Source organism: Anomalospiza imberbis, chromosome Z, assembly GCF_031753505.1.
Source record: "Anomalospiza imberbis isolate Cuckoo-Finch-1a 21T00152 chromosome Z, ASM3175350v1, whole genome shotgun sequence".
Classification (NCBI taxonomy): Eukaryota; Metazoa; Chordata; class Aves; order Passeriformes; family Viduidae; genus Anomalospiza; species Anomalospiza imberbis.
The window spans coordinates 9,747,983-9,764,046 of record NC_089721.1 but is presented as its reverse complement, the minus strand read 5'-3'; the positions used below and the strand labels follow the sequence as shown (position 1 = coordinate 9,764,046).

Genomic DNA, 16,064 nt, shown 5'->3' with positions numbered 1-16,064 from the left:
ATATAATACATATGAATAGTAGTATATATTAATAATGTTGATATATGTCCGTGGAGAGAGTCCACAGGAGCATCACTGAATTGATCAGAGGAATTGGAGCATCACTCCTATGAGGAAAGGGTGAGTGAATTTGGTTTGTTCAGCATGGAGAAGGGAAGGCTTTGGGGTGACCTAACTGGGGCCTTCCAGAAGGGAGGCTACAGGAACAATGGAGAGAGGCTGGTTAGAAGACCCTGGAGTGACAGGACAAGGGGGAATGGCTTCAGACTGAGAGTGGGTTTAGCTTAGATATTAGGAAGAACTTCTTTACTGTGAGGGTGATGATGCACTGGCAAAGGTTGGCCAGAGAAGTTGTGGGTGCCTCATCCGTGACAAAGTTCAGGACAGGTTGGATGGGGCTCTGAGCAACCAGGACTAGAGAAATGTGTTCCTGTCTGTGGTAGGGGAGTTGGAATCAGGTGATCTTTAAAGTCCCTTCCAACCCCAGCCAATGTGATTCTGTCATTCTGTGAAGTTCATAAAGTTCATCTCATAAATGAATAGCAATGGCAGGCCTACCTACTTTGCAAAAAATAGCTTTAGTGATGCAGTGATAAAAGGTATGTGGATGTCTGTGTGTGTATAGATGCTTATATTTTTTAATGAAACATTTATTGAATATTGTCTATTTATCAGGATATTGGAAGGCTTATAACTGAAAAAACTTGAAACACAGTGGAACAAAAAAAAACCTTATGTTGTCTTTGTGTCCAAGCAGCATGATCCAGTGGTCTAATTATGAACAATATTTAACAGAAGTAAGGATAGATATAGACATTTATGTAAATCATGAATCTGTTTATAATTTGTATATCCTGAGTCAATTGAGATTTTCATGACAGAGGTCATATCCTCTAAGTTCTTCTACAGAAGGTTTCTCTAGAGTCTTCTCCTTGAGTACTGTCCCATGGAACTGCAGATTAAGGCTTTTCTTTCCTAATTTATAGCAACTAAATATTCACCCAGTAGCCACTTTCTTCCCAGACAAGCACTTTGGGTAGAACCAAGAAGACTTCTTTTACTGTTGTGCTTGATTAGAACAAGAATGAACAGGAGGTACAGTAATATTCAGGTCCTATGCAAAATTAATAATAATGACCAACACATTATATTCAGTGAATTGAGAAGGATGTTTGGCATCAAAAATAACTGTACTTCATATGGAACTGCAATAATGTTAGCGATGAGATGAGAAAGTACTTTCCTCTTCTCATTTTATGAACAATAATATCCTTACAGTCCTACTGCCTATGACCACAGCAACTGTGGGATGTGGGAATCCCTGCTTTTGTTAGGACTGCAGGACGACATCCCAAACAGGTGTATTTTGAGTAGGCTTAGCTTACAGTAAACAAAATTATATCTGAAATTATACTTTTTACTGAATCCTGTGTTTATTAATCGTTTTATAGGCCTCGATTCGTTCATGAATAATGCACTCTGTAGCACAGGCAAAATACGTAAATGGGATGAAAGTATTTAAGCATTCAAGTTTTGCTATGTTCAGAGTTTTGGGGGACATCTGATGCTCAGAGGGAAGGATTTGCCGGAAGGAGCGGCAGAGCCATGGGGAACGGACGCTCATTCGGTGCCTTTGATCGGGAGGTCACTGCACTGGCCACGATGTGCTGCCCAGCGCGTTTCAGGACTGATCTGACGGACTGCTGGCTTCTGGAAAAGTCACACGAACGGGCCCGCTGTGGGTGAGGCTGTCGCAGCGTTGCTCGTGCAGTAAGCACACAGGAGCTACGGCGGGATTCCGCACACCGTGTATACAAATTCGTGAATGTGCTCTGGGAGCGCCCCGAGCGCGGCTCCTCATGGCCGGCCAGCGAGACTACAGCTCCCAGCGGCTCCCGCGCACATCCCGCGCCTGCGCACGCGGTCCCAGGGGCGCAGGCGGCTCCCTGTTCCTTGAACGGGAACTCGGCTGCGGTCGGACTACATCTCCCAGCGGGCCCCGCGCACATCCCGCGCCTGCGCAAGCGGAGCCGGCCCAGCCGCACTCCGCCGTTGTCGCCGTCGGTGGGTGGGTGGGGGAAGGGAGCGAGCGGGAGGAGGAGGGAGGGGGGGGAGAGTTGAGAGTTCACCCGCCGCCGTCGCTGCCAGGCCGGACTCATGATTCCCATATGCCCGGTAGTTTCGTTCACCTATGGTGAGTAGCGGTGCTCTGCGATTCCGTGCTTTGGGAGAGGGCCGCGGGCGGGGGTCGGTCCTGAGGCGCCGACTCTGACCCGGCGCTCCCGTTCTCTCTCTCTCCCTTGTCCCTCTGTGTGTCTCGTTCTTTCCACACCGCCTCCTCTTGCCGGGCCTCTTGTCATGGCCCCCGCCGCCGCCGCCGCCCCTCGATCGCCGCCGCCGCAGTGCCCAGCCGGCTGGGGGAAGATGCCAAAATGGCCACCGGCAACTACTTTGGATTCACCCACAGCGGGGCTGCTGCCCAGTACAGGTGAGCACCGCCGCGACCTCCCGGGGCCCCCCCAGGGCCCCTCTGCCCGGCCGGGACCCCGGGCAACTCCCGCCCCTCGCCCCGTGCCGTGGGCTGTGCTCGGACCCTCCCGCCGCGCCCGCGGCTGTGTTCTTATCTCCCTGTGTGCCTGGGGGTGGCAGGTGGGGCTGGCCACCGCCGAGGAGGAGGATCATCAGCAACAGCAGCGGGTCCCCAGGCCCTTAGATTAAAATGGCCACTTGCAGTCAGTCAGCAGCACCGGCGAGTCTCCGTGTGCCGCCCCCAGGCCCGTCTCCTGCCTCAGCTTCGGGGAGCACAGGCCTTGCTCCCCACGGCTTTGCTGTCACTATGGGAGCCCAGAATCCCTTCTAACATGGGTTGAAAACCAACCTAAGGGAGGCTGGATGGATCAGGGAGAGATGGAGCACCGGAAAATAGCAGGGGACTTAATCCAATTGAAGTAATGTTATGATTAATCTGTCTAAGAAAGTAGAGAAGGTACTTTCATGGACAGGTGTCTTTTAAAAAAAAATGTTCTACTCTGATTTCTAAGACCAGGAGCAGTATTCTAATGGAACTTGAGGACATGTGACTGTGTTAGACAGTATATATACCTGTGTCTTATGTGTCTGGATAGATCTATCAATACAGATATCATACAGACACACTGCCACAAGTCTTGGTGTCTTTTTAGTTTTTGTTCATCTAATTTGTGGCCAGGGTGTTAAGAAGCAATTGATAGCATCTATTATATCACAATTTCTGACATCATATTACTTAATTTGCTATATACAGTCAGGAACATCTTTGCAATTCTGGCTTGTATTGGAGTGACACCTTAAAGTCAACATTTGAATCTTATGTTGCTCATTCCATAAACCTGCAATAAAGACCTTCCTCAATGCCTAAGTTGTAGTAAATAAGATAAAACCCAAAAGAATAAAGCAAATATATCAGAGATTATTAACAAATGAATGCAGAGGTGTGCTAGTAGCTAATAAAAATTGCATACCTAATACAGTTTTAGGGATGTACACTTTTGTGGAGGTGTTGGAATAACTCTGTTTTTTCCATTGATTTTTTTTCCTGAAAATTAATGTGAAGTACACTGAATTTAATTTACTCTGGTGACTAATAGAGGATTAAATTTAGCTAATCTTCTAGTTCCTTTGGGTACTCACAGTGCGTGTATGTGTTTACATTTTACGTAACAGTTATAGTGAATATATGGGACATATATATAGAACTTCCTTTTAAGTATAAAGGTTAAGTAAATAATAAGCCAAGATCTGTATGTCTGCAGTTTTGAAGTGCAGATGAATTTTGAAAATAATCTTTTATTGCAGGGTTGAGGTGATCTTTAGACTAAAGATCCTGAACAATTCCTTTGAAGTTGTATAATTGGAATAACATTCAAGTTTAATAGCTGATCCTAAGTGTGTTTTTGAGAAAATGGAAAACAGATCAAAAGAACCTTTTTCCTTTGCTATCATAAGTTTAAGATACTCTTTAATTTGCTATCAGTAAAAGACTCTACATCCTATAAATTATTTGTGTGTTTACCACATCTGGAAGTGAAGACAGGACCTTGTTAGGTCCTTACTGGTGTGTTTACACAGTGCTACAAATAATGTTTTCCACTCCAGTATATTTGAGAAGGAGATGGTGGTGGCAGGGGAAGATGGTAAGATTTGATTTTACAACAAGTCTTTAAGTTTTTTTCCAGTATTTGAAATGACAGTTCACAGAATAAAAAACTCAAGTTCTTGGAAACCAGGGCAATAAATAAACAAACAAATGTTTTTCTACCTACTTAGTGCACAGGTGAGCCTCATAAGTCTTGAAAAATAAAAGGTGTTTCTGGATGCTGAACTAACTTGTGGATTCTTAAAAAGTTGCATAAAGTAACAAGTTGTTTTATGAGGAAAAAAATCACACTTGCAGTTGAAGTCTTTAGTTCTTTATACATACACCATTTGGAAGTTCTGACACTGTAGTTTTTATGGCAACAAACAGAAATTTTCGTAATAAACACAATATCGGTCACATTTTTAGAGGTTCTCTCTTGCCAAAATGGCTGTGAAAAATTCTGATATGTTGTAAGAATATTAGTCTGCAATTTTAGATGACTCAATGCTCCCTAATAATAATAATAATAATCAGAATTTTATTGATTTTAGCACTTAGTTCAAAAATTTGTGCAATTCTTTTAGCATACACACCTTTCTTGTAATATCTTAAAATATGAATATCTCAAAATATATAAAGTCTTCATCTGGAAACATGCAGAGAAATTAACAAGCCTAAGTTTTGCATCAGAAAGAAAAGAGTCTAAGTAGACTCTGTTTAATTTCAAGGAATAGAAAAGACTCTTTCAGTTGGAAGGGACCTACAGTCATTGTCCAGTCACTTGCGTGCCCACTCGGGGCTGGCCAAGTTCCAGCACGTTGTTAAGGGCACTGTCCAAATGCCTTTGAACACTGACGGACTGGGGCATCGACCACTTCTCTAGGAAGCTGTTGCAGTGCTCTACCAACCTCTCTTTATAGAAATGCCTCCTGATGGCCAGGAAGGCCTCCTGGTGCAGCTGTGAACTGCTCCCTCATGTCCTGTCCCTGGATTGCAGGGAGGAGAGCTCAGCACCTCCTCTCTTCAGGAAGCTGCAGAGAGCAGTAGGGTCACCCTTCAGCCTCCCTTTCCCCAGACTGGACAAGCCCAAATTCCTCAGCTGCTCCTCACAGCAAGTTCCTTCCAGCCCTCCCACCAGCTTTGTTTTCCTCCTTGGGACACCTTCAAGGACCTTGCCATCCTTCTCCACCTGCAGGGCCCAGCAGGCCCCAGGTGAGGCCACCCCGAGGCTGAGCCCAGCGGGACCATCCCCTCTCTGGGCCGGCTGTGCCGTGCTCGGTGCTCTGGGATGGGGTTTGTTGGGATGGGGTTTGTCCTTGGGACTGCCCGGGCACTGCTGACCCACCCTGAGCCCAGCACCAGCCAGCCCCACCTCCCTGTGCAGCTGTCCAGCCACTCCTCTCCCACTTCATCCCTGTGCTTGGCATTACCCCATCCCAGGTGCAGAATCCAGCATTTGAACTTCTTAAATTTCACTCCATTAATGACTGCTCAATGCTCCCAATTTATCTAGATCCCTCACCAAGGCCTCTTTCCCTAAAGAGGTCCACAGCATCTCCCAGTTTGATTCATTAGCCATGTTGGTCATGATGCACCCAGCTCTTGGTTGCCAGATGTAGCCCCATTCAATACAGCCCTTTGCTGCCGTCCAGCCAGAGCACTGTGAATCTGCTCATCCCACAGCTGGAAAACTTGTTGGAAAAGGATGCTGTGAGGGATAGTTTTAGCAGCTTTAGTCAAACTGGAACTGCATCTGCTGCCTTCCCTTCATCCAGGATGTAAATGACCTTATTATGAAAGGATAGGTTGTTTAAACAGGACTTTCCTTTGTGAAACTGTGTTGACTGTGGGAGATGATTGCATTGTTTTTGACAATTCTTTCACCTTCCAGTAGCACTTAGTATCTCCATAGTTTTTCCAGGAGCTGAGGTTACACTAATAAGTCTCCAGTTCCGTTTCTTGCCTCATGCGTTTGTAAATGGGAATTACACTGGCAAGCTTCCAGTCAGCAGTGACCTGCCCAGACTCCTAAGGCCTTCAGTAGATGATTGAGAGGTCTTGCTGTAATGGCTGCTGGCCCATTCAGTACTCTGGAGTGAATCCCATCAGGGCCCACGGAGATGTGGGAACATTCAGCTTATAAGCTGGTCCCTCAGAATTTGAGTATTCACAGTTGTGGATTTCCCATTCAGAAGACTCAAAGGAAAAAATTGTTCTATTAAGTGATTGCTGAAAGGTGCTTTTAAGGAAAGTTTCTGAATTTACTTCTAGACTTCTTGTAGATTCTTTCTGAATAAACTCTCTGAATTGCAGTTCCTCAAAATGACAGTATTCTAATTTGTGTTATTAGTAGTGAATCATAGGATCATAGAATATCCTGAATTAGAAAGGACCCACAGGGAACATCAAAGTCCAGCTCCTGGCCCTACACAGGACATCCCCAAGAATCACACAATGTGTCTGAGAATATTGTCTAAATATTTCTGGAACTCTGTCAGGCTTGGTGCTGTGACCACTTCCCTGGAGAGCCTGTTCCAGTGCCCAGCCACCCTCTGGGTGGAAAAACCTTATGCTGATACCCAACCTAAACCTCCCCTGATACAACTTGAGGCCCTTCCCTTGGGTCCTCTTGCTGGTCACCACAGAGAAGAGATCAGTGTCTCTCTTTGCTTCCACTTGTGAGGATGTTGAAGGCTACAGTGAGGTCTCCCTCAGTCTCCTGGCTGAACAGACAAAATGACCTCAGCCACTCCTCACAGAGCTTCCCCTCCAGGCTCATCCTTAGAGCCCTCCTGTGGACACTGTCTTACAGGTTAATACCTTTATAATATTGTGGCATCCAAAACTGTCCCCAGCACTTGAAGTGAGGTCGCCCCAGTGCAGAGCAGAGCAGGACAATCCCCTCCCTTGCCCCGCTGTTGATGCTGTCCCTGATGCCCCCAGGACAGGGTTGGCCCTCCTGGCTGCCAGGGCACTGCTGACTCGTGTTTAACTCGCCATTGACCAGGAGACCCAGGGTCCTTTCTGTGACACAGCTTTCCAGCCTCTCCTTCCCCATTCTATCCACACATTCATGGTTGCCCTGTCCCAGATGCAGAATTTAAACTAAGAAACTAAGAAGACAGTGGAGCATAGAAGTCACTGTGTCTTCCTGGAATTCCAGCTTAACCATGGCCATGGTGGATCATTTAAATACTTTGTCGTCCTTCACATGAAGAAGAAATTAAAATTTGTCCAAGTTTTAACATTAAATACTGATATTTGAAGTGGTTATAAAGGCCAGGTTGATAGATGCTTAGGTGGTAGACATTGGATTTGGAAAATTCAGGAGTACTGAGTTGTTGCTGTTTAGCCCCAGCCAGTAGTACTGGGGGGGTACTACACAAGTTCTTCCTCACTTCCTGCCCACCCTGGATTGAGATAGGAACAGTTCATAGTTGAAAGAAAATTAAAAAAAAATATATATATATAAAAAATATGAATTATAGTAGTAATACCAATAAAAGTAATAGTAGTAGTGAAGGGATTAGGGGGAATGAAACTCAAGAGGCAAAAGCAGTGCACAACACAATTGCTTATCCCCTGCTGACTAATGTTCAGCCTGTTCTCCAGAAACAATCAGCAGCTCCTGGCCAACTCGCCCTAATTTATACATGCATGCATGATGTTCTATGGCACGGAATAACCCTTTGGCCAGTTTGGGTCAGCTCTCCCGGCCACGCTCCCATCCAGCTTTTTGTGCACCTGCTCACTGGCAGAACACAGGGAACTGAAAAGTTCTTGACTGGGAGTGAGTCTTGCTGAGGAGCAGCTAAACCATATCTGTGTTACCAGCATAATTCTCGTACTAAATCCAAAACACTGAACTGAACCAGCTACTAAGAGGAAAATTAACTACCCCAGCCAAAATCAGAATGGGTATGCAGAACTTGATAATATCTACTGTTGTGACGGTATAATCAGTAAAGTTCCTTCAATTAACTAGATAAGAAGAGGAATAGATTACTGCATTTATTAGTTCATAAATACTAATTTTCATAAAACATACTTGAAATCTTGTTTCATATTTAATCAAAGACAGCAAAAGAGCTAAGTGCCCTTTAAACCTGTAAATAATGTATTAGAAGCATTCTTGTTCCTTTCAGTATTATTGCTGCTGTAACATTTCCTGCTACCCTACTCATTTAAAATGCTTTGTGTGCATTACCCAGTAATAATATCGTGATTTACTGAGGGAAGCATTAGATTATGCAAATAGTAATGCAGAAAATTTCTCTGAACAGGACCTTTACAATTTGTGCTTTCTGCTAGTGGTGGCATTAGGGCCTAGGGTTATAAACCTGTATGCAATGCAAACCTCATTTGTTACTTATTGAAGTGACTGTACTAATCCATCTGTTTAGGATCCTGAAATAAATGTGGAATTTGGTGGTACTAGTCATCTTTTTCTGTGTGTGTGCACACCATGTACCTCACCTGAGCCACTGTGTGACTGCTCAGTTTGAAAATAACACCCTAATACTGGCTTGTCTTTCCAATATAAAATAATATTAGCCTTCTTGGTTCGGTGCTGGAGAGAGGTATAGTTATGCTTTTAATCTCAAATTGGCTGGTTAAAATGCTGATGGAGAGATAGGGGCATTGAGTAATGTTTGGACAAAGAAGTGTGCAAATGTGGTAGTTTCATTTAATTAACCTTGTATTATGGTTTTGGTTTCTGTTAGAAAGGTGAAGAATTTTAAGTGTTGTGAGTTTCACCTTGGTGGTATTCATACTGTGTCTTGCTCTAACAAAACAGAACACTAGTGGAAGATGCTTGGGTAGTTAGGAATGATTTGTTAACTTTGAATTGCCTTCAAGCAGCTTGAATATTACTGAGTGTGGTGAGCTGTCACAGATAAAGGCAATTTTAGCAGTGCAAGTTCAGAACAGACCACAATGCCTGTGAGTCCAGGTTAAGATGCAATCTTCTAGGCAGCAGAATGGAAGTGAACTCTTGCAATTACAGCTGGTTTGGAATTCAAATGTAGTGCACCATGTTACAGCACATTCAAGTGGCGTAAAACAACAAAAAAAGTGAATTGCTACGCATGGATGAGTTGGCTATTGAGAATTGATTGGGGGTGGAGTGTTCTTTTCACAATTGCTAGTATTTCTAATTACTTTTGTCTTCAATATCTGCCCCAGTTAACTCTTCTTCATCTAGATAACTAGTTTGAAAAGTATTGAGTCTTTCGGAGATGTTAGGGCTGTAATTTGCACAGGCATACCAGACCAAGCTTAAGATATCACTAAACATAATTCAGTCTTGTATTGGTGAAAACGGGTTGGTGAGGAGAACAGTGGGTGGGACTTCTTCTGCAGACAGTATGTACTACTAGACTTGAGCAGTGAAAGTAGTCAGTTTTACCACGGGATGAAGCTAAAAACTCAGAATGCTTGCTCTGTGTACTTTATGCCCATGCTGTCTTGAGTTCCATCACATCTTGACACATACATTCTTGGCAGAAGAGGCTTCACTGAATATGGTAGAGCTGTGTGGAGCTGATTCTCTTTTGGTCAACGAGTGCTAGTGTTTAGCACTGTGTCATGGTTTGACACTGGCGCAATGCCAGTGCCCCCATGAAAATGCACTTTCCCAACTAATTGCTGTGAGATGTGATCAGGAACAGAGCAGAGCAGGCCCAAGCTTGATAACAAAGAAAAAAACTTTATTAAACTACTACTACTATAAAACACAGGAACTAAATCCTGGATGAAGACCTTTCAAAACACTCTTCCTCCTTCCACCTAATTTCCAGACAAACCTACAGTGAGACACCACCCAGGATCCTGATCAAGTTGCCACCCTTCAGATAATCAATACTCAGTCCATCAAGGGAGAGAGGAGTCTCTCTTGCACCATAGACCCCCGAGGAAACACAATTGCAACCTCCTGTGTTTCCACATCACACATGGCAACCGCCCGGAGAAAATCTGCCACTCTCCTTTCCATATCACAGTGGTCTCACCACCGTGCATGGACAGACTGTTCATAGGGCTCCTTTAAGGATGCTTTGCCTTGGACCAAAAGAGACAACAGTTCAGTTTCTCATCTCGGGACTACAGTCCCCCCTATTTCTCCCTGGGGCCGAGGGTCCAACAGCTTCTCCTTTTTGGGACTACAGTCCCCCCCATTTCCCCCTGGGACCGAGGGTCCGAAAACAGAGATCTTCTTCCCTTCTTCTTCTCTGAAGACAGAGGGCCTCTCCACACTCTCTTCAGCTTTCCTCTGTTCTCTCCATTCCTCTGTTGGTAGTCACTGAAACAGGTCTCTTGGCCCACCAACGCATCCCCCTAAATGCAGTCTCTGTTGCAGGAGAATTTGGTTCAGTCTATGGCTAACAAGAAAAGTCCAGCCACAAGCCACTCCGTCGTCTCCTCCCACTCAAAAATTTCCTCTTCCAACATCTCAGATCACAGACTGTCTCTCTCCTACTTCAAATCAAGGAGGAGTAATATTTTACAAAGCCTTCATTTCTCAGGAAAGGGTTAAAAGTTCAGACTCCCTGGACGGCAGTCCTTCAGCCCCCTCGACCAGGCCTCATGGCTCCCCCTCCCCCACCCAGCCCCATGGCTGGGCAGGGGAGGTCTGCACAGCACCCTGACCGGAACCAAAGACAGCGAGCTCTTGGGAGTTCCTGCTTTTAACCCCCTGTGTTCTCAGAGGTGTATCCATACCTTCAGTGGTCACTCCAGGTGCCAATATCCAAACTTGACCACTGATTGGTTTGACCCAACTTCCTGAAAAAATTTGCTTCCATGTCAAACCATGACACGCTGTAGTAAGCATGCTGTTCTAGCTCAATGTACACAAGAAGCCTCCAGTACTGTTGTTTGTGAAAGGATTTTTTTGGACTTCTTTTCAAATCAATGAGTTCCCACTCTCAAAGGAGATATGCCAACATTAGAAAGGCAATAAGGGGCTCTGGGTTTGTTAACCTGGGTTGTATGCCAGTATTGCAATAGGCTGTAATAGGGATCCAGAGAAGGTGGTGAATGAGGGGTAAAGGGTGCCTTGAATCAAAGAAGCCTTTGTCATTTTAAGGAGGGAAAGCCTGCCAAGTAGTTGAAATTTGCAGCAGGTGCTTGTCTTTAGGAGCTGAGCACTTTGGGAAGATTTTCTGTTAATGGTGTAGCTGTGTCCTTTGTATCCTCAGAATGGGTTGATGGTTATAGGCTTAACTGTGGGGTGTTAAATTATGTATGAAATTTTGTATGCTACTGAAATACAGCAGTGGTAGCTTAGAGCATAGTTACATTATTGGTGCTAGAAAAGCAAAGTTAGTAGCTTAAGGCAGGAAATACAGAATGTTTTAACCATTTAGTACAATTTTCCATACTAGTGAAGTTTCCTTCCTTTTATGGAGAACTTGCCAATTCTAGCATTTTTCTGTTTAGCATCTTCATTAATGGTCCAGATGTTAGGGCAGAGTGTACTCACAGCCAGCTTGCTCATGACAGAAAATTATGAGGAGTGACTTACATGCCAGAGGGTTACAGTGACATCCAGAGGGACTTCAAAAATCTGGATAAAAGGGCTGCCAAGAATCTCGGGAAGTTCAACAAGGGGAAGTGCAAAGTTCAGTACAAAAGAACAACCCCATGCACTAGTATATACCATGGGCCACCCAGCTGGAAAGGAAGAAGACCTGGGGATCCTGGTAGACACCAGACTTGAATGTGAACCAGCAGTGGGTCCTTGCAGCAAAGAAAGGGAATGGCATCCTAGGATGCATTAGATAAAGTACTACCAGGTGGGTGAGGGAGGTGATCATTCTTCTCTTATACAGTACCAGTAAGGCCACACCTGGAATCCTGTGTCTGGGCTTCAGTACAGGAGAGATACAGGTGTACTGGAGAGAGCCCAAGAGGCCCTCCAAAGCTGCTGAGGAGTCTGCAGCATTTCTCTAATGAGAAAAGGCTGGGTAAGCTGGGACAGTTTGGCCTGGAGGAGGGTGAGGGGGATCTTAATAAGTATAAATACCTGAAGGAAGTCTGTAGAGAGGAGGGGGTTGGGTTTCTTCTCAGTGGTGCCTAATGCCAGGACTAGAGGCAATGGGCATAAACTGGAACACAGGAGCTTCTCTCTGAATGTGAAAAAGCACTTTATGAATACAAGAATGACTGAGTCCTTGTGCATGGGGGCTAGGTAAGTTGTGGAGTCTCCATCCTCAGAGATGCTCAGAAGCTGTCTGGATATGGTCCTGGGTGTTTCACTGTAGGTGATGCTGCCTAACTGGGATTGGATCCCTGATGACCTCCTGAGGTCCCTTCCAGTCTCTGCCATTCTCTGATTTTGACAGGGATGATGTTAATAGCTGCTGCTTTTTTAGGCAGATGTAACCTCTGAAGCTCAGTTCTTTTTGTTTTGCATATTACCATTTAAGGCTGTTGAATAGACTTGGAAAAAAATTAATTTTTTAAAGAAAGCAGTATGGGCAGTGGTCTGTCTGTTGTGTGTAGCCAAGAAATGAGAGGTTGATACAGAACATACATTACAGCACTGTTACAGACACCTGCAGTATATACAAGGAACAAAACATGGCAGAATTTGGTTAGATTTAAATCAGATTGTGAAACTAAATGTAGAGATTATCAAAGAAGAAAGGATGTTTTGAAAACATGAAGCTGTTAATCTTTGAGGTGAGTTATTGATAAGTATATGGTTTAGCTATCTAGTGGCAATCAATAATTTGTAATGGCACAAGTTTTGTATTTGTAATGGCACAAGATGCAAACAAGTTTTTAGAACAAGGAAGGGGAAGGGAAAACTCAAAATGGCTACAAAACTCTGTCTTTTTGAGGCTTTATGTAGTTAAACTACTGAAATTTAGCAGAATTCATGAGAGTATAGTACATTTGCATACCTTCAGGTCTCTCTGGATTCCTAGCAAATTGCATTAGACTAGGAAAAAAGCACTTTTCTGTAAAGTTCTAAGAAGATATTCAAATATTGAAAAAATTTATGCCTGTAGTGAGTGACAGGCTCCAGAAATATAGAGGCAAAGTCACTCCTAAAGTACAACATACTATAATGTGATATTTCATTTCACCATTTTATGCTGTTTATTGTCAAGTGTGTTTAGGAGACTAAAACTCACTTTTTTTCCCTGGTTAATTCTAATTTTGGTTTTGTTCTGTCCATGTTCCATTAGCACATCTGGAACTTCATTTGACCAGTTATTCAGGAGTGCCTCTTCCTAGGTTAGGATCTGAAGCAGTAGCAGATTGCGCTGCTTCTAACAGTTTTTACAGAACTAGAACATACTTGTTTCAATCATCATGTTCCTGAAAGAACTGCAGAACTGTATTTTTGCTATTCTGCTATTAATAGACTAATCTGTGAAACTTTGAGAAACCTGGCACTTAGATTTCACCAAATATGGTTCCTTAAATGCTAAAATGTTCCAATGTTCCTAAAAGGTACAAATCAAAAAATGCATCCTAATTAGTGGAAGGTTTTATTCAAGATACTCATATTTAAAAAACTATTTTAGAACTTATCTTAAATATTGTGCATGGAAATCACTTCCTTAAATTAAAAAAAAAAAAAAGGCAAAAAAACCAAACCCCTGGAAGAAATAATTTTTTTAAAGTTGTAATTTTTGAGGAATACTTTATTTTGGGTAGAGACATACTTGGTTTTAGACCAGATCCTAACTGTCTATCAAAACAGCACTCATCTGAAAACTGAAACTGAAAAATCAGAGATGTTCTTTGCCTCTTGGAGGAGAATTTTCAGTGTTCAACGAGATAAACAGAGCTGAAATAGTAGCAGCCTTTGTGTGCATGTGTTGCTTGTTAATACAGCAGCATGCTGAAGATAAGCATGTTATGTGCACATACGTAATAATTAATTTCTTCTTTTTTTATTCAAATAAATGAATCAAGTGTGATGAAAAGCAGGGCTTATGTGGAACATTTTCTATGCTTCCTGTATACATGCCCTTTATGTGCTATATATCTTACTTGGAAGTAGGCTGCCTTTTCCTGAAAATGTATTCTTCCTCTGACAGTAACTGCCACAGATGGATTATCACATTTCTTAATGCATGACTTACTCAGCATATACTTTATGGGGAATATAAAGTATCTTAAAGTCTTCATTCATCTGGCAAAATAGATAGCATTATATCAAAATGTTGTGTTTTATTTATATTGCTAACACTAAAAAAACCATAAAATTTTCTACTTCCCATTTAGTTTTAAACAAAATATCTCCACAATTTTTTTTCTAGAAAACGGCAGTAGCTGGAAATCAAAAAAGACAAGACATAAGTGTATTGCAGAAGAGAATTCAATATTTGTTTCAGAATTGCTCTTAATACTGTGTCATTCTTTGGAAATCCAGATCTTCTTTCAGTGTTACTATTGGGAAGTAACTAACAACGGTTCTCCTGTATTCCATCTAGCACGTTCTTATCTAAGCTTTTTGGGGAATAATGCTGCTTATTTGCAAACTTACCTTATATGGCTTTTTAAGTGAGACAAACACGTGGTTGTGGAGCTGAAGAACATTGTTTTGCCAAGTGGACACCTGTAGCTCATTAATTGCTGTTGACCAGCAATTTCTGCTCTCTACAACTTCTGACTGTTTTAAGTGTGCTGCCAGCTATTTTGATAATCAGATTATCATGGAATTAGAGAAATATACTGTGGAGAAACATACGTGGTCACAGCTCACTGCAATCAGTCTTGTCTAGCAGGTTTAATATCATAGTGGTATTTTACAATATGTGGCACTTGTGCTGATACTGATGTAACAGAAGGATTGGTATTTCCCATTGTTCTTGTCAGTAAAAACTGTAATAGATGTTATTCAAAGATTTGAGTCAAAGGTGTTTCACAAAAAGTACTTGTGCACAGTAATACAGTATTGCCAATAAAGAGTTAGCCTCTCACCTTCTTGGAGTTATTCAGTTATAATGTGTAGGACAAGGACAAGTTAAGTATACACTGTGGTGTAAAACTACTCAATAGAGGTGACCATGTTTGGGAAGAGGAAATAAAGAGGATGAGGAAATATTATAGATGTGGAAGTTTAAAAACAGGTAAGGAGGGATAAAACACTTTAGGTAAGGCCCTGCAAATGACATTCTGTAGTTGACTCAAATACATACCTACAGAATCTGGAGCAGAACAATTGCCATGTGCATTGCAAACTGACTCTGGATGGGATAGTGAAATGCAGTGACACAGGCACCTGAACAGGAAGATGAGCATAGAAGAGTGTATTGTTCCCAGAAAACAGAAATTAAGTCAGCTTTGTAGGGAAGCATTATTTCTATTACAATCAGAAAGACCTAAAGAATTAGGTCTGGTATAAGTATAATACATTATTTTTGAATGAAAATTTCTGGTGGAAGATGTGCTTTGATAGTAGTACAGCAGAGTACAATTGGAAGCTACTCACAGCATCCTAAATTAAAGAATGATTTATTCTGAAAGTGGATTTAAACACTCCAAGAATTGTTATGTGTAGTTGCATTGAATTGAGCGGTCAGAAACTGGATCTGCTTTTGTAGGTGTTGGTGTAGAGCTCATTTGCTTTTGAAACTGGAGCTTTCATAAATTAAGGAAAAAATTCTTGACAGGATGCTCAAACATCATGTGCTGGTTTTGGCTGGGGTGGAGTTAATTTTCTTCATAGTAGTTGATATTAGGCCGTGTTTTGGATTTGTGCTGAAAACAGTGTTGATAACAGGGATGTTTTAGTTACTGTTGAGCAGTGCTCACAGAGAGTCAAGACCTTTTCTGCTCCTCACCCCATCCACCAGTGAGGGCCCTGGTGGTGCACAAGAAGTTGGAAAGGGACACAGCCAGGACAGCTGACCCCAGCTGACCAAAGGGACATTCCATACTATATAGCATCATGCTCAACGATAAAACTGGAGGGAGAAGGAGG

At 42.8% G+C, this 16,064-nt stretch overlaps 1 protein-coding gene across 3 annotated transcripts in view; it reads left to right on the top strand.

The window, feature by feature from the left end:
* The first annotated feature begins 2,037 nt into the window (after positions 1–2,037).
* Positions 2,038–16,064, top strand: part of ZFR (zinc finger RNA binding protein) — a 47,606-nt gene continuing 33,579 nt past the window's right edge. For 2 of the 3 annotated variants that reach the window (XR_010994431.1, XM_068176342.1), the window contains exons 1-2: positions 2,038–2,194; positions 2,404–2,488. Coding sequence is in view for 2 of the 3 variants with exons in the window: in XM_068176342.1 (XP_068032443.1) it covers positions 2,158–2,194; positions 2,404–2,488 (122 nt within the window). In the remaining variant the exon portion in view is untranslated. Of the gene's footprint in view, positions 2,195–2,403; positions 2,489–11,984; positions 12,309–16,064 lie in introns of those variants that run through there. The other variant, XM_068176344.1, reaches the window with a different exon arrangement.